Source organism: Vidua macroura, chromosome 4 (assembly GCF_024509145.1).
Source record: "Vidua macroura isolate BioBank_ID:100142 chromosome 4, ASM2450914v1, whole genome shotgun sequence".
In the NCBI taxonomy this organism is placed as follows: Eukaryota; Metazoa; Chordata; class Aves; order Passeriformes; family Viduidae; genus Vidua; species Vidua macroura.
Genome location: NC_071574.1, coordinates 3,978,893 through 3,997,077, shown reverse-complemented (window position 1 = coordinate 3,997,077; position 18,185 = coordinate 3,978,893). Strand labels below are relative to the sequence as shown.

The 18,185-nt window shown below is 46.4% G+C and overlaps 2 protein-coding genes across 4 annotated transcripts; one reads left to right on the top strand and one right to left on the bottom strand.

Moving 5' to 3' along the window:
* Positions 1-688: 688 nt before the first annotated feature.
* NUDT9 (nudix hydrolase 9) lies at positions 689-7,183 on the bottom strand. Of its 2 annotated transcripts, none has more exons than XM_053975889.1 (8): positions 7,094-7,183; positions 5,605-5,841; positions 4,465-4,560; positions 3,878-3,964; positions 2,887-2,998; positions 2,571-2,717; positions 2,238-2,322; positions 689-1,286 (listed from the first exon to the last, which is right to left on the bottom strand). In XM_053975889.1, the coding sequence occupies exons 2-8, from the start codon at positions 5,796-5,798 to the stop codon at positions 1,111-1,113; spliced, it is 897 nt and encodes a 298-aa protein (XP_053831864.1). In that variant the 5' UTR covers positions 5,799-5,841; positions 7,094-7,183; the 3' UTR covers positions 689-1,110. The 2 variants fall into 2 exon arrangements, with proteins under 2 accessions (XP_053831864.1, XP_053831863.1); XM_053975888.1 differs by lacking the exon at positions 7,094-7,183 and adding an exon at positions 6,463-6,891.
* Positions 7,129-16,595, top strand: LOC128806376 (estradiol 17-beta-dehydrogenase 11-like). Of its 2 annotated transcripts, XM_053975887.1 has the most exons (7): positions 7,341-7,642; positions 9,464-9,571; positions 10,567-10,698; positions 11,300-11,406; positions 14,530-14,667; positions 14,932-15,048; positions 16,003-16,595. In XM_053975887.1, exons 1-7 carry the CDS (start codon positions 7,433-7,435, stop codon positions 16,088-16,090), a joined length of 900 nt encoding a protein of 299 aa, XP_053831862.1. In that variant the 5' UTR covers positions 7,341-7,432; the 3' UTR covers positions 16,091-16,595. The 2 variants fall into 2 exon arrangements, with proteins under 2 accessions (XP_053831861.1, XP_053831862.1); XM_053975886.1 differs by lacking the exon at positions 14,530-14,667 and having other exon boundaries at positions 7,129-7,642; positions 14,905-15,048.
* The last annotated feature ends 1,590 nt before the right edge of the window (positions 16,596-18,185 follow it).

The following is an 18,185-nucleotide window of genomic DNA, read 5'->3' as shown; positions in this document are numbered from 1 at the left end:
TCTCTAGCTAATTGGGAGGCAGGGGTAGGCTTGAAAAGGAGAAAGTCCTAAACCCATTAACTAGTTAAGCAGGGTGTGGATAAAGTCTCAACAGTGCATGAGTGTGTCACAGTACTGTTACACACAAAATAATTGCACACCGTGACATTTATCACCAACTTACTTCAACACATGGATCAAAATTCCTGATGTCCTCAGGTCTCAACATCAACTTTCATCTGTCACTGTCACCAACTCCTGACACCAGTACACAATTAACAGCTATTCATTAAAAACACAGAGAGAAATGTCTGCAACTGTTGTGCAGCCCCTGTTAGCAGCATAAATGCCATAGAAGGCCCCCATCAGCCTCCTGACTGCAAGTTACTCACATCACCTTTAGGGTAAGAAACCAGCAGCATTTACAAGATTATGCTTCAAGGCTGCTCTTTCCACTAATTCTGTTTATGATGCAGTCTCCACAACAGCTGTACTGTACCCCACAAGCCGTGGGAAGAGAAGGAATCACGAAATTCAGCTCCTCAAATCAGTCATGAAGTTTCATCTTCCAAGTTTTCTTTTGACACAGAGGCACAGTCACACATTCAGATGTGAATCCCAGCCACACTGTAAACTAAAAAGTAATTGAATGTGAAAACTAATTTCTCAAAGCAGAAAATCCCTGCAAAGATATGTTAAATGAAATGACTCAGGAAAGAAATTTCACTTTATTATGCAGCACTTAATTTAAGTCATTATTCAGGTTATCCTACAAGTCTCTCATTCCTTAGGGATTCATATTCCTGAAAAGGAATCAGTGCAAAAACAAAGAGCCTGTGAACTACCAGCAGTCAGAATGCCAGTGCTGTCATGCAGATCTGCAGACATTATGAAACAGCTGCAAATAATGAAGCCAAGAAAGCAAAGCGAGAGCTCCACATTCTTCTCATTTCACACTAGCTAAGAAATCAAAAGAAGCAATCTGAAGTCTCTGAAAAACCCTGTGTTTATCACTGTCCAGTGTTTCTCCCAGCTGAATTTCACAGCATTTTCACTGAGGATGACAAGGACATCTGTTTCAAGGCTGGAAAACATATTCTCCTCTCAGAGTCTGTCAGTTCCCAGTTTCCATCACTTGTGGCACTCAGAGCCAGGATTCTCACTCCAGTGGGCTCCCCGTTTCTCAGTCACCAACTTGATGAAGTAGCTGTGACTCGCATACAGCTCAAGCTTCTCACTGATGTCAACCCACTTCACCACTCCGGCATCATCACCTGCTTCCAGAGGCAAGTTATCCATCGTCTCACCTGTTCACAAAACGAGAGTTAGGACATGCTATTGCATCTTTTCTTCCTGCTTTTTCCCCTCTCACATCCTATTAGTTCTGCCCTTCCACAATGCTCCTTCACAGGCAGCAACCTTCAATGGCTTCTCAGAGAAAAAACAACTAAATCTCTCACTGATTCTGTGCTGGAAACCTTTTTCAGACTTGCACTACTTTAAGGCAAATCTGAATGGCAGAAATGGTGTTAACACCCTGTCATTTTTCCTAGGATATCACCAGCAGCATGAGAAGTTACTTTAAACCATCATGACAACATGCACTTATTACCCCAAGTTTAGCCAATACACCTGCCTGGATTTTTGCTTGTTTCCTTAATATTTGACTGCTCCTTTTCTCACATACTATTCTGCAGGACAAACTGAATTCTGAAACATATACAATTATGAAAAAAAAAATTAAATTTTACAGAAGGCCCCAAAATAAAAAATACTAGTTTTTAAAAGGGGATGCATAAAGGCTTCTGAATTGCTTCTTTTTCCCCCAAAATTTCACTCTGTTTTTAAAAAGAATCTCAGGACTTCATAGACAACAACCAAGGAAATGCTCTTCTATTCTGTATTGGAAACACAGGCCGAAGATACACCATCTCCAGTACTTCTGGGGACTGAAAAGTCTAGGACCAGTGACATGTGAAACTTCACAACTGGCACCTACTATCCAAAATTCAGTGGAAATATCATTGCATGAAGTCTCTGGCTTGAACATATCAGAAGCATCTAAGTAGATTGATTTGTCTTACAGGTGAAAAATGGGAGTCCAAGATAACAGATCAATTTAAGAATCTAGTCCCATATTTTACACCTGACTTTCATGCTCCCCTGATTTCATTGCTATTCTCAGCTCAACAACAGCCCCAATTTCAAACTAACACATGGAGTAAAAGGCAACTAAGAGCATGCCTGGAGATATTTACCTGTTTCATCATGATAGTTTACAGCCTCTGTCTCCATCCAGGCATTATCAGTGTTACGAGGGTCATCCACATATCCTCTGTACACCTATAAGGCCCCAAACAAACCAGAACAAGCTCAGTGTCAAAACAAACAAGGTGGAATCGGTCACACTTTTTTCTTTCCCTCTGAGACATTTGCCCTTACAGAGTTTTCAACAGCCCCTTCCATTTCCTACACCTCAAGAAGATGAGCATCACAACTTATTTTCATTTCAGCTGCACTTCTTCAGGTTCCATACAACTGTGAGTTACATGAACAGCTCAAAAGGCTACCACAAGAGACACAGAGCTCACCACAAAGTGTTCCTGGCTGAACAGCTTCTGGAGCTGCTTCTCCAATTTTGCTTTCTCCTCAGGGGATTTCTGCAGAGAGTTCAAGGCCTCCTCCTCAAATTCTCGCCTCAGGGTAGCAGTGATCTTCTCCCCTGGGTCCACCATCCCCTTAGAGGGGGGAAAGCAAACAAACAAAAAAATACTATCCCTCAGATTCTACATATTTTAACTCCTAGCTCTCAGTATATTACATCCACCTGCATCACACACGTGCCATATCTGCCTCATGGTTTCACCAGCAGGGAAATGCCAGCTGCCTCTGAAGCTTTGTCCTTACCCCTGGAATGGCCCACTCCCCACAGTCTCTCCTCTTGATGGCTACAAACTGCAAGATGTTCTTGCCAGAAACTGGATGAGCAACTTTACTGCCACTTCCATCCCTTTTCCACCTGCAGAAAATAACAAACAAGAATATGTTTTGCTGCTTCTTGACACCTGGGCCTGAGAGAGGAACAGCAAGACACTGGAACCTGTGTGGTGACAAACAAAGCAGAGAATGAACAGTCAGGGGCGACCGACAAATGCCATCCAGCACGACTGCAACCAAGGGCAGAACACTGAGGGTTTTTCTCAGCCAAAAGGGCAGGAAATGCCCATGAGGCATGTTTCTGCAGCCAGGCTGGTAGCAGCAGTTCTCTGAAAGCTCTCCGAGCTGCACTTGTGCTAATTCATACTAAGAGGATGAGAATGTTTCTGCTGGAACAGAATGGTCACACAAGCTGCAGCAGCGGCAGGACAAAGCCAACAAGTAGCCACCATCGCCTTCAGTGAAGAACTAAGAACTACCAATAGGCAGAGCAAAAAGCTGTCTAAACAAAAAATAAAATAAACCCAATTCCAGCATTTACTTTCAAGGAAGCAACTCAGTAGCATTGGCATCCTTCTGGAAAGGGGAAGAAGTAAAATGCATCAGGATGATTTTCCACAATGGTTCTCTCTTCAGCATGGCACTTTGTAGCTCACACCTCTGTTAACCACACAATCTTTTCTGAATGCTTTGTGTAAAACGGTTAGCACGTACACACACATCCTGCTGGGAAAAGCACACCAAAACAAAGCATACAATGACAAAAAGAGCATCCCACCTCCTCCTATCATAGACTAGGTTAGTGTTTCTTACATGACAAAGGCAGAATGAGCTTACACATAGAAAACACACAGAGAAAAGGGCCATGAAATGTAACATCCTGCCCAGAGAAGCAGAAAAGAAGCAAAATGCATGGGTTTTCTCTCTACTGCAGGGTACCTTGCAGTTACCTGCACCTTACCTGGTTACAATAGGATCAGCAGCATGGTTTGGTCCCCAGCGCCCCAACAATCCTCTGCCGGTGAGGCCAGTCCTTCCCGCTGGATTGCTGAAATAAATGCCACAGTACATGACTCATGTAGTCCTGAACTGGTTCCAATTGGAAATTAAGCCCAGCCACACCCAGCTCCTCTGATCTCTGAGGACCAGTTGAAACAAAAGGGAGTTTATTTTCTGCTAAATTTCCAAACCCTTAATACATTAAACGTATTTATTTCCCCACATTCAAAACATCCTACAAAAAAAAAAAGAAAAACCAAACAAAAAAACCCAACCAAAACTAATTCAAAGAAAACCACAAATCAAGATTAAATAACAAAAAAGGGAAGGATAGCAACACATATTTTGAGTTAAAGCACATATATGCTTTAAAGGGCAAGAGACACAACATGTTTTTCTCATTCATCAACTTAGATTCATCAAACTAGATTCCATTTTTCTCTCTTGGCTTTGTCCTAGCAGGTACCATGTACTGGAACTGACAGACCTGTAAGAGCACTGAAACTACACCACTGAAATGAATATGCAAATAAAAACCCCCACACTCACCGGGGTCTCCCATTTTCGACCACATACAAGCCATTCAGACTCTTCCTCTCCACTTCTCCATCTCTCTCATTGAATTTGGGAGAAAAACCTTCATCGCTGTGTGGCAAATAAGAATTTAATAGAGACAAATTACAAAACACAAAAGCTTGTATGCCAGCCATCAGACCAGCAACACCCCTTTGAGTGTGTTGATGAGCAGTTTTTGCCAGAACTGGAGTTGCAGGCCCTCCCTTTTCTAAAGGAGGCCAGGAAGTCCTAACCTTTTCTGATTACAGTCCCTCTGTATTTAGTTCTGCAGGCAAAAGTGCAGAACTAAAGTATTTAATATTGCATCTCTCTCAATCTTCACTTAGACAAAGTGTTTCAAAAGTATTTTTGTTAAGATTAGAGGTGTAGAATCACAGAATCATTTTGGTTGGAAAAGACTCTTAAAATCACCGAGTTCAGTGCAGCGCTGCCAAGCCCACTACTAAACCATGCCCCCATGTGCCACATCCAGATATCTTTTAAATACCTCCAGGGATGGTGATTCCACCAGTTCCCTAGGCAGCCTGTTCCAGTGCCTGACAAACTTTTTGGTGAAGAAATTTTTCCTAATATCCAATCTAAACCTCCTCTGGTACAACATGAGGCTATTTTCTCTTGTCCTATCCCTTATTACTCGAGACAGAAGAACTGACACCCACATTGCTACACAGTCACAAAAAAAAAAAAATCTGTAATTAGTTCAACCTTTCACATTTCCTGAGTCAGAGTGCTCCCTTCAAAACCTACAATTACACTTTCTTTTTTCATGTTGCATTCCAACCATGAATAAACAAATAAGTGTATCACTAAAATGTTCTTCCAAATTCTTAAGGAGAATTAGATTTTTATTTAGCTCACAACACAGAGAAACACGTGCACAGCATCAACAGCTGTCCATTATTCCAATCTCAATCATCAGCTCAGTAAAGTCATATATCAAAGGCCTTCACAACAATCCAAACTACTCAGGTCTCTAACCACCACCTTCCTTAATCTTGACTTTCACACATCGCTGTAGAATCACACATCACTTGAGATGATCTTGTTAACTCCATTCATGATTATTTCCTGCTTTCATGTTCACAGGGGAAAAGAGCCACCATTTCCACTCACTTGATTTGGGGATCTGCCCAATTGGGTCTGGCCAAAACAGACTTTGCAGTGTACTCCATGGGATTATAATCTTCCCACTCAGTCAGCCAGCCCACTTTATCTTCAGGAACTTGGCAACGCTCAATGTGTGATCCTGGATATGGGGATGTGAGAGCTTTTCTGTGGTGGAACTTCAAATTATAACTGTTGAACATGTTTACAGGATGAAGATGGGACCAACAGCTTGCAGATAAATTACTAAAAGAAAAGAAAAATAAAAATAACATCTCATTCATTACGTTTTAACATGCTCTTTAATTCCCAATCTTTAAAGTACATTACAGCAAGTGGAATAGACTCAGCTCTTTCACAGAATCAATTAGGTTGGAAAAGACCTTTGAGATCATCACAGCCAAACTATGAACAAATATCGTCGTGTCACCTCGATCATGGTACTAAGCACCACATCCAGTCTTTCCTTGAACACCTCTGGGGATGGTGATTCCACCACCTCCCTGCGCAGCTCATTCCCACGTCTAATGAAATTAGAAGAAATTTCTCCTAATATTCAACTCACGAAACGCCTCAAGTTCACAACAAAAACCTTTAACAGAGACGTGGGAATGGGCAAAACCGCTCTTGTACTTTCCAGTAATTACATCACTTTAAGGGACAGCCCCGCTTGCCTTTCCCCCCAAAGGGACACCGCACACTCCGGCCAAGCTCCTCCTCGGCGGGCAGGGGGTGCACGGCAGCCCCGGGATCTCGGCCGAGCCATGAGGCGGCTGCTCCCGGCGGAACAGGCCGCCGGCCGCCGGCAGCGACACCGGGGCCCGATCCGAGCTCCCGCCGCTCCGCCACCGCCACAGCCCGTCCTACCTGTGGGCGGGACGGCGCTGGGCAGCGCTCCGGGCGCTCAGCAGGACGGAGAACGAGAGCACGGCTAGGGCCCGAGGCAGAGCTCCGGCCGGCAGCGGCATCGGCCCCGCCGCGACCGCACCGCGAGCGATGCCGCCTCAGCCCCGGGGCCGGGGCCGGGGCCGGGCCGGGGCGCTGGGCCGGCGATGCGAAGCAGCCCGCTGCAGGATGCCACTTCTTGATCCCACTGCACGATGCCGCCCCTTGATCCCGCTCCTTGCCGTCCCGCGCTGCACAAGCTGGCCCCGCATTGGCGACGGGAGAGACGTCAATGGCAGCGCCCGCTGCCGGCTCCGGCTGGGGCGGAGCTCCGTCGCCGAGGCACCCCCGCGGTGCCGGGACGTGCACTGGCACTCAGGAGAGGGTTGGTAACACGCCCGTGTTTTGGCTGCCGCTGGGCAGCGCTCCCACATCAGCGCTGTGTCCCCAGCATTCCCAGCCGTATCAGTGGGCAAGATCCTGGGAGAGAACACAACCAGGCCACCTGACCCAAACCACCTAAAGGGTTATTCCATGCCACATGATGTCCGCTCTGACATAAAACATAAGGAAAGGAACGGGAGGGGGGGTATTCGTTATTTACAGTGTTTGCCTTCCGGAGCGACCGATGTGCGTGCGGAAGCCCTGCTTCCCGCGGGGAAGTAGAGAACAACCTTTTCTCTTTTATATCTTTTTCTTTAATCAACTACCTCATCCCAGGGTAGGAGTCTGCACTTCCCATGTTATTGTCCTCGCCCTGTGGAGCCCGGAGAACGAACCCACAGCGCAGTTCGGAGCGCGGCCGGGCCCCCGCACGCCCGCGGCGCCGCAGCGCCCCCGCCGCGCTCTGATTGGGCGCCGAAGCCCGGCGGCGCGGCCTCGGCAGGCTGAGGGGCGGCGGGCGCTGGCGGCTCTAGGGCGGTTCGAGCGCCAGGGGAGCTCCGGGAAAACAATGAATCTGTTTCTGGAGCTTCTCCTGTTCCTGGTCACGCTGCTCTACTCCTACCTGGAGGCTTTTGTGAAGCTCTTCGTGCCTGTGAGGAAGAAGTCTCTCAGCGGGGAGCTGGTGCTCATCACGGGCGCTGGCCATGGCGTCGGGAGAGCGACCGCCTTGGAGTTCGCCAAGCGCCAGAGCAGACTGGTTCTGTGGGACATCAATAAGGTAATGGGCGCACTCGTGCCCTCACTCCGTGACCTCGGAGTCCGCGGGGGATTTAGGGACGTAAGAAGGGCAGCAGCACCACATTGCACCCCCATCGCCCAGCCCCTTGCAGCCCGCTCCCATCGGCTCCCGCTTGGCTCCCCCGGCTGGGATGCTGAGCGCCAGGAGAGGGTTTGGCGCCACTTGCAGCGGAGGATGTGGGGCTCTGGTCCCACGGTCACTCGGTGCTCCTCGGCAGGGAGCGGGCAGCAGCCGGCAGAGCACGTGCGAGAGGGAAAGAAGTGCTCGGGAAGCTGCTGGAGGAGCTGCTGCCTGGGCTGGCAGAGAAAGCCCGCTGAGACCAGAAGGCTGTTTGCAGAGAGGAGCAGGGCTGCCTTCACTTGTTCTCTCTGGAGCCCCGGGTGTTTTGTGTGCACTGCTGGGAGATGTGTTTTCTCTGCACTCTCATCAGCAGCATCACTGTGCCGGGCTGTGTGTGAGCCCGGCTGCCCTCTGGGCAGCTGCACGTGTAGATGGCACCTCTCGGAATGTTTACACTGGTCCAAGCTCAGATGATTTGACTGGAATGCAAAAATGCCGTGGCAAGTGGAGGATCGGCAGATACAAACATGCAACATGACATTCTGAAGGAATCCAGGCCAAGTGCTGGGTGTAAGTGCAACAGGGTCGGTGAGACGTTTCTGATTCTGACACACTGGGTCAGCAAAAGAGCTCATCATGAAGCTGCAAAACAGAACCCAGCCTTCCACAAACAAAAATATGCCAAACCTGAGACAAGTTGAGTGAGAGGATGGATAAAAAGGGAAGATAGTGCTGAACATTTTCAGTGTCTGTTCATGGTACCCATTATGCCTAAGACCAGACATTGGAGGGATGGGAGGAGGCATAGCACCGCTCTCCCAAAGTGTACAGGGCTGCAGTGAAACAGAGGATTGTCCATGTTCACTGGATGGAATGGGGGAATTTAGGTATAAGTCTAGTAGCGAGCGACACCTGGCTTCAGTGCTGGGAAATAGATTGTAAGCGTGGGTGTCAGCAGGAACTGAAATATAGTATCAAGGGAGATTGTGGATTCCAGAGGATTTAGGAGTATGCTCCTCCAACCCAAGTGCCTTGACAAGGCCTCCTTCTTGGGGGCTCTCAGCATTAAACAGCAGCTGGTGTTCGGGACAGCTGCCCAGTCACCCACCACGGAGATTGCTGAGTTGTCCCAGGCTGTTTGTGACCTAGAGCTTTTCACTGCACATGTTCCACTAGCATGGCCTTCTGGCGCCTGGGAACAGGGATACAACAAAGTCACCTCTGCTCTGGCTTAGCAAGTTGATGTAATGACTTCAGGGAGCTTCTGACCTGTGTGCATCAAAGGTCATTCTGAAATTAAAATCTTTCTACATTCTGAAATGTGGAGGGCGCCTCTCTTCTCACACCCAGCATGCAAATGCAGAAACACATAGAGCCAGTTTTCGTATCTCAGGGTGTCAGCCAGGCCTGTATTTTACGTGCTGTTTACACTCACAGTGCTGCCTGCTGTGCTGTGATGGGCACCATGTGCCCCCTTTCTGCAGCCTTGCTCTGTCTGCCTTACCAAGCTAAACTCACTCTTGTTGCCACCTTTCTGGCTGTCACCACATGCAGATCCTAAATTTAAGGCTGAAATGCCTGCCCTCTCAGCAAGCCCACCTACAGCTCTTTCCTTGGGTAGCCATGAACTGTTCTGGGGCTGGGCAGCGGTTGCTCAGTCCAAGGACATCTTCAGCCTCTGCTGCTCAGCTGTGGTGAGGGGACAGCTGTGCACGGTGTCTTTCTCTTTGCCTCTTCCAGCACGGCATTGAGGAGACGGCAGCAGAATGCCAGAAGCTGGGAGCCACCGTTCAAACCTTCGTGGTGGACTGCAGCAAACGGGAGGAGATCTACAGCGCTGCAGACAAGGTGGGGCAGTGTCGTCGCGACGGGCTCCCAGCCGGGTAACAATTAGCATTGACTCCATGATTCACAGAAGGCTGATCAATCTCTTTATCATGTTATTATAATTATTAAGAAACCCATTGCATTTATAGACAGTTACAATACAGTTAGACCAAATTAATCCTCCAATCCAAACACCATCACCATCAGCTAATTAAGAAACCGCCCTTTGGTAAACAAATCTCACAAAAATGTAAAAATTGTAAACAAATGTTCACAAAAACAGGTGCAACAAATGAAGATAAGAATTGTTTCTCAATATTTTATCTGATCTTCTCACAGCCTTGCCCAGAAAGGCCTGGGAAAGTTATGTTGTGCTCTCTGTGGCCAGAGAACTGCTGCCACAGGGCAACAGGGGCACAGCCAAAGGCTTTCCCAACCGTGCTTGATTTCCCAAGAAGGCAGGAAAACTAGAGAAGACGTGTTGTGCACAAATCCTGCAAGCCCTTGGAAGCTCTTCACTCCTCACTGCTCTCTGGACACAGAGTGCTGTAGCATTTCCAAGATCACAGCCAGTCTCATCCTATTTGGGAGGCTCCAGCATATCCCATCCTCTTGCCAAGTTTGCTCTCTAGGGTTCCAGCCTCTGAAGGAACATAGACAGCACTGAGAACATATGAAATATTTTATTGTAATGGCTGTGGTCCTGCTGCCTCAAAACAGTCTGTACCTCTGTGGTCCCAAGTATGACTACACGGTCCAAACTGTGGTCCACAGTTTGTGGATCACAATAAACAACACTGGCATTAATGAATGGGGAAGAATCAGATCTAAACCATATTCCATGGCTCTACTGCAGAGTTCCTGCCACATCTAGAAATGTGGCATGATCTTCCTCTCTCTTGAAGATGCAATGTTAAGAATTTTATTATGGTTCATCTTCCCCACCCTTACTTTTCTTTTTTTTTTTCCTCCTGAGCGACAGACAGAATTTTGGGCTTTTGTTTTCTCTCCCAAAGGTGAAGAAGGATATTGGGGATGTGACTATCCTGGTGAACAACGTTGGTGTGATTACAGCTGCCGACTTTCTGTCAACTCAGGACCACCAAATAGAAAGGATGTTTGAAGTCAACATTCTGGGTCACATGTGGGTAAGGCCCACCACCATCTCTAGCTATAGTTTTTTTGGGAGTGTCAATGAGGTTGCTTATTTAGACCAACCATTATTAGCAGTGCATTACCAAATGAACTGTTAGAGTACAGGGGCACCCAGGCAGACTGTGCTGGGAAACTGGAATGGCCTCTTGCTGATGTGAGCTGGCTGGTGACAGCCTCATCTGCAGCACACACAGAAGGCCTCTGTCAGAGGTGTCGTGGGGCTGACAGGCTGTGAGGCTTTCAGCAGTACTTGTTTGTGGCAGAAGAAAAGGGAAGCCATAGATTGACAAGTGCTTTATTGTACGTGCTGGGTTCTGCTGACACCTGAAACCTTAAAAGCAGCAAAGGAAAGATGTGAAAACCATCTCCTGTTTATAGCCCACTGCTGAAGCCTTTGTTGAGCAGGTTGCCAGCTGCACCACTGGTCAGAGAGCAGGTATCTCTGTGGCTCTGGGAATCTCATAGTTTCAGGGATAGCTTTGGCCACCTAGTGGATAACACTGAGAGTCAGTGCTGAGTATGCCTATGAAAAGAATGTTCTTTTCCTCCTTCCTGTGCCCTGCATTTTGCCTCTTGGTTTAAATGACTTCCAAGACCACGAGAGCTTTCCTGCCAGTCATGATGGACAACAACTATGGGCACATTGTCACGGTGGCTTCAGCAGCAGGTCATTTTGTGACTCCTTTCATGGTGACATATTGGTAAGTGATTTTGAAATCAGCTTGCTTATTTTTAATAAATCTTAATTGCATCTTTTCCATCAGGAAGTACCAAGTATTTAGCTCTGACTGAATCGTGGGCAATGTTTGTATGAAAGAATAGTCATGTAACATATCTCCTAATGAAAGACTCCTGTTTTCTCTCCCCACCAATGCAGACTTTTGCTTAGTAAAAAAGGTATCCTCTTCCCTTCTCCTTAGAATGTATTTTTTCTGATTTGTTGTAGTGTTGTCAAGTAAACCCATACTGAGGTGTCCCTTTCTGTCCCAAGCCATTCCTCACCCAGCCTGTATCACTGCATAGCTCAGGTGCAGAACCTGACACTTCACCTTCTTGAGCCTCCTGCAGCTGTGTCCTCAGCCCACTGATAGAACCTGTCCAGGTGTCCAGCAGAGCCTTCCATCCCTTGAGCACATCAACTCAATGTCTTCTGCACAATTACTGAGGGTGCCTTTGATTCCCGTGTCCAGATCATCCATAAAGACTTTAAAAAGGACTGGCCCAAGGTGGAGCCCTGGGGAACACCACTAGTGACCAGCTGCCAAATGGATTTATCTCCATTCACCACAGCACTCTGGGCCCAGCCATCCAGTCAGATTTTTACCCATTTTTACCCATTGAAGAGTCCACCCAGCCAAGCTGCAAGCAGTCAGTTTTTCCTAGGAGGATGCTGTGGTGGATGGTGTCAAACACTTTACTGAACTCTAGATAGATCCTGGATAGGCACATCCATAGCCTTCCCCTCATCTACTTGGTGAGCTACTTGGTCATACAAGGAGATCAGGTTGGTCAAGCAGAGCCTTCCTTTCATAAATCCATGTTGGCTGGGCTTGATCCCCTGGTTGTCCTGTATGTGCCTTGTAATGGTACTCAGGATGATCTCTTCCATAACCTTGCCCACAACCAAGGTTAAGATTACAGGCCTGGAATTCTCTGGATAATCCTTCCAACCCTTCTGTAGATGGGTGTTACATTTGCTAATTGCCAGCCAGATGAAACTTGTCCAGTTAACCAGGACTACTGGTAGGTGATTGAAAGTGGTTTGGCAAGTTCTTTCAACAGTTCCCTCATTACTCTGGCATGGATCCCATCAGAAGTCATAGGTTTTTGAATGTCTAATTGGCACAGCAGATCACTATCCATCTCCTCCTGGATTATGGGCCCTTCCCTCAGCTCTCTGTCACTAACTTCCAGCTCTGGGAGCTGAGAATCCCGAGGGACAACTGGACAATATTAAAGACTGAGACAAAGAAGGCATTAAGTTCCTCTGCCTTTTACTCATCGTCTATCACTACACTATCTTCTACATTCAACAAATGATGGAGATATTCCTTGACCCTCCTTTTGCTGTATTTATAGAAAAATTTTTTGTTGTGTCTAAGGCCAAGTTATAGTTGGGCTTTGGTCCTTCTAATATTCTCCCTACATGACCTTGCAACATCTTTATAGTCCTCCCAAGTTATGTGACCCTCAGTCTGGAGAGAATACATTGGGTTTTTTTCCTCAAAGTTCCAGCCTAAGTTCTCTGTTTAACCAGGCTGGTCTTTTTCCCTGACCACTTGTCTTTCAGCCACAAGGGGACAAGCTGCTCTTGTATATTTCACAATTCCTTCTTAAAGCATATCCAGCCCTCCTGGACCCCTTTACCCTTCAGGACTGACTCTGTCAATCAGTGTCCTAAACAAGGCCAAGGTTTGCCCATCAGAATGCAAGGTGGAAGTTCTGGTGCCCTTCTTTACTTCACCCACTATTGAAAACTCTTGACATTTCGTGGTCCCTTTGGCCCAAGACTGCCACCAACCACCACATCACCTACCAGTCCTCTGTTCACAAACAACAGACCTACCAGGGCACCTCTTCCAGCAGGTTCTTTTACCAGCTATATTAGGAGGTTGTCTTCCAAACATTCCAGGAACCTCCTAGGCTGCTTTCCTCTCTGCTAAGTTGTATTTTCAGCAGACATTTGGCAAGTTGAAGGGCTGGAAACCATGAGGCTTCTGCCAGCTGCTTGTAGAACACCTCATCTGCCTGCTTGTCCTGGCTGGGTATCCTATAACAGCCTCCCACCATGAGGTCCCCCCTGCTGACCTCCCCCAGCCTTCTGCTGTCATGACATCAAATTACTTTTCTACTTGAAACGTGTCAGGAAAATCACGGTGCAGGCACCAAAAACCTCTTCGACTGTGTGTTGCCATCCTGCATCACATCCAGCCTTCTATAAAGGCAGCTACAGCTGCAGCAATGTTCCCCAGGAACACTCCTCCTTAGAACAATCTTTTCCCAGGAATCCTCGTTCTTAGAGAGTCACTCACTGTCAGCAGTGTGAGAACTCTTCAGCCAGGGATTTTACTGGGATTACACTGCCAAATTAATAAACTGATTCTGTGATTTTCCTTTTTTGGAGTTGATTTAAACCTCGGGCCCACACCTATTTCCATGGTAGGTTGTTCCTCATTTCTGCTTGCATAATGCTTCTCTATTTCAAAAGTCACACAAAACTGTTACAAGATGCTTCTGTGTGGTACAATAAACAGTAGTGGGTTAATTTCCATTTCTACCCTGCCCATCTTTCCTAATTTTAGAGATTCAGGCTGCATTCCTTCTAGTAATCTTCTCTCATGGGAAAGAACAGGATGTCCATTGATTGATGCGCTTCAGTTGCAATTTTCTGAGAATTCCTAACATCTGTCTGTCTGTTTGCAACTAAAGTGCCCTTTTTTGAGATACCTGCTATGCATTGTGCAATTAATCCACAAGTTTCAATGTCTAATCCACCACTACACTCTGGCACAGTCAAACTTAGAATAGTCCCTGCCCTGTCTCTCAGATGGATTATATTAGTTGGAGGGTTTTGCCTCCACATATCAAGGAGCAAAAAGAGGAATAAAGGGATAGAGGGCTAGAGAGCACATAGTGAAAATAAGGGGTACAGGTTAGGATGTAAGGTAGTGCAGAAGTGCACCAGCCCTCACCCCTCCCCTAGCCCTTACCTTAAACAGCACCCGAGCAACTAAGAGGCAGATGATGGTTTAGGACATTTGCAGTGGTAGAAAGGTGGAAATAGGATTTCTGCCTTCTCATTTGTACTTCCTCCCTTACTGCAGCTCAAGCAAGTTTGCTGCAGTTGGATTTCATAAAGCTCTGACAGAGGAGCTGTCTGCCCTGGGAAAGGATGGAATAAAAACAACGTGCCTTTGTCCGGTTTTTATAAACACTGGATTTGTCAAAAACCCCCGTACAAGGTAACTCTCAATACTCTGCATTCCTGCCTTTCCTTCTTTGCATCAAGGTACTGCATATTATCCCCAGCTTTAGGCCTCTGTTCCAAGTGGCTGTATAACAACTGTTTGTATCATTGGCTAAAGAAAATCTGCAATGTCCTTTAATTGTTGCTTTAATTGTTGTTTAATTGTCCATGTAATTGTTGCATTTGTGAAGCCTCCTAGATCAGCTGGTACCACCCCTTTTTATCACTGCAGCTCTTATGTGTTTGCTCTCCTGTGTAGACTTGGAAAGATTTTGGAGATTGAAGAAGTCGTAGAGGCTTTGATGGAAGGAATAGTGACCAACCAGAAAATGATTTTCGTTCCACCACAGCTAAACATTGCTTTGCTTTCTGAAATGTAAGTACAAAGGAAAATTAAACAATGGATGTGGAAGCAACAATACTACCTGAGTATAAAAGGTTCAAACGTGTAACCTCTGAGTCAGTAAAAGTTCCAGAAAGAGCTGACGACCTGCTGCTTATTAGTGTTTGTTTCTTTATATCAGCACTGAGGCCACAGAGGCTGAGAACATTGCTTCAAAAGGGCTGTACCGCTCTCTGCTATGTAAAGCAAGATTTATCCTCTCACACAACTTAATTATCCAGTGCAGCTGCTCTGTTGAGGAGGTTTTTCTACCTGAGCTCCAGTTCCAAATCTGGAATTCACATCCGAACAACTAAGTTAGATTCTCAGTTAAATCTATACTATCTCATGAAACACTTGGCAGTTTCTTGTTTACCAAACCAAACACCAGACAGTGGGAAAAATATTTGAAATCTTTTTGCAACTCCAAGAGCTGCTTGCTGAGAGTGCAAGTCTGCAGAAACACAGGCAAGTCAAAACTGATGGTGTCAAAGCACTTAGAATAAATTTGCTTTTTTGGTCATAATTTAGGACAGGGGGATAAAGAGACAAAGCTGTTTAAAAGGAGTGATCTTAGGAGTGAAAACTGCACCTCAGTTTTAAAATCTCATCCTTCCACAGGCCTACTGCATGTCAGAGCATGAAATGTAATACACACCTACATCTGTACAATATTGAAACTTCCTGGATCCTGCAGCAATATCGCAGTTCACATACTGCCCATAGCTACCTGGCATTGGAACAGTCCTGAAAGGCCAGGAATGGACTTTAATTAGTCAGAGATTGATGAGAGCTATGGAAATAATGCCCAGTTTAATACATAGTCTCAGTTCATATGTGTGCATGCATTCTGCTGCCAGACCAGCTCTTCCCTCAGCTGCAGCGACACTTTTTCCCATAATTTAAGTTTCTATCCTGCTTTTAATTTCATGTTACTCTCTCTTTCAGGGTGTTTCCAGAACGTGCCCTGAACCTTCTGAAGAAGATGACCATTCCAAAGTTTGATGCAGTCATTGGGCAGAGAAGCCCCCAGTGAAAAGCAAGAATTGATTCTCATTTCCCAGAGGCACCAGTGAAAAGAGAACATGTGCTGAGCATAGTTCAGCTGGCTTGATTCAGAACAGAGCTCAGGCAGGTGCTTCCAGGCCACCATTCCCAGGCACACCTAAGGGCTCATCCCACACCTCCAGCTGGAACACACCTGCATAACAGGGAGTGTTAGCAAAGCAGTGATGCAGCTCCAGAAGGGCTGCTTTTAATGTACATCCCATCACTTTTGTCTCATTGTGCTGAGGCAGGCAGGATGCTCACAAAACCCGTGTTTGCCCACAGCTCCCCAGTTGACTGTAAATGGATTGCCTGACAACATGTTCATCTGGACTCATCCCTGAGCAAAAGCATCTTGCAAGAAGCAATTTATAGAGGAGGTGGGTGGCCTGTTTCATCTCTCTTAATAATTTTAAGTTTACAAAAATGTGCTCTAATGAACACTTATGGTTTCGTGTGCGATTGTAATGAGCATAATTGAATTAATTATTTGTATTATTAATTACATGTAATTATTTAAATTATTAATTATATGTGATTATTGAAATAATACAGCCTTGTTTGTAATGTAATGCCTAATTACAACATTTATCAATTATGCATTAGCACCACCAACACTCCATAGTACAAATAAATACATTTTTCTAACCCAAAGATGTCTCTCAGCAATGAAAGTGGTAACCGGGTCCAGCACCAGTGGAGCACGTGCCGCAATGCTGAAAGGATCAGCCACAGCCTGCCAAACACCAGCCCAGGCTGCAGGGATGAGGCAGTCCCCAGGCACACAGGGAAGCCACATCAGGATCAGTGAGGTACAGGGCCTGGCAGTGCAACCCATGCAGGGGCCAGGGCTTAAAGGCACTGCCAGTGCGGCGGGTGCAGGAGAAGGCTCCAGACGAGCCTTCACACAGCTTCTCACAAGCCAGGGGCCTGCTCTGATGGCACAGGAGGTGAAATCCCTGAAGGTTTTTGGCCTGGGGTCCAAGAGAGCAGCAGCTGCTGACACACAGGTCAGAGACCCCTCCACAGCACACAGAATCTGTGCCCCCACTTGTGCAACTCCCACCCACTGCAGGCACTGCTGGCCCACAGCCATCCCAGGCAGGCCTGAATGCACTGCCACCTTTGACACACTTGGAATCTATCCTGTTCACCTGAGCCTTTCAAGTTGTTCTGTAAACAGGCTCTTCAGAAAAGGGAGAGCCCTCACCACCCAGCCACTCCTGCTCTTAGCTGGCAACAGGTAGAAGCACTGTTGACAGCTTAAATAACATACAACTGGTTTCCATTTTGCCCATGGAATATTCACGTAACAGGACACTTCCCAGCTTCAGCTCTTGTGCTTCACAGTGCAAGATTCCTGCAGCTGAGACAGGAAGGTCAAAAAGGGGGTTCACAAAATTCAGGACGTTAAAAAAAAGGATATAAGCCAATCAAAGAATACTTAGGCATGGTTTCCATTTAAAAACCAAGCCAAATGCTTCTTTTTGAGCTGCATATTGCCCTCTTGCTACCATGACAGTCCTGTAATATGTGAGACACTTGAAGCCACATCTCTGTGGCTTTTTGATTAGGTTCACTTCCACCTATTCTTACCTTGTAAGGAGTCAAAAAGTCTAAAAATACAGATGCTTCAGAAGCTCAAAAGACATGTCAGAGCAAGCAGCATACCAGCCAAAATGTTTGTGCTTAGCACTCACTGGAACATAAGGGCTAAATCAGTACTTTACAGATTTGTAGGTACTTAACAGTTGTCTCTTGTATGACTGGTAAGCATTTTTAACTTCCTATCCAACTTAGTCTCTCTTAGTACCCACCTTCCACATTTCTTCTGTTTCATGACTTGAATCCTTGCTCAAAGGAGTCACAGTCCAGTGACTCCACAGAAAAAAGCTTAAAAAGACCCTGGAGAAAAGTCAACCTTGGATGACTTGGCCCTGAAGGACTGGCTTCAGTAGGACACATCAGACAAGATGCTTGGCTTCTCCTGGCACACCATTCCCACTGGCCCTGTATAACATTTAGACTCTGATTGCAGCATTAAATTGGAACAAAAATCCATCCAGGGGATGACAGTGCTCTTC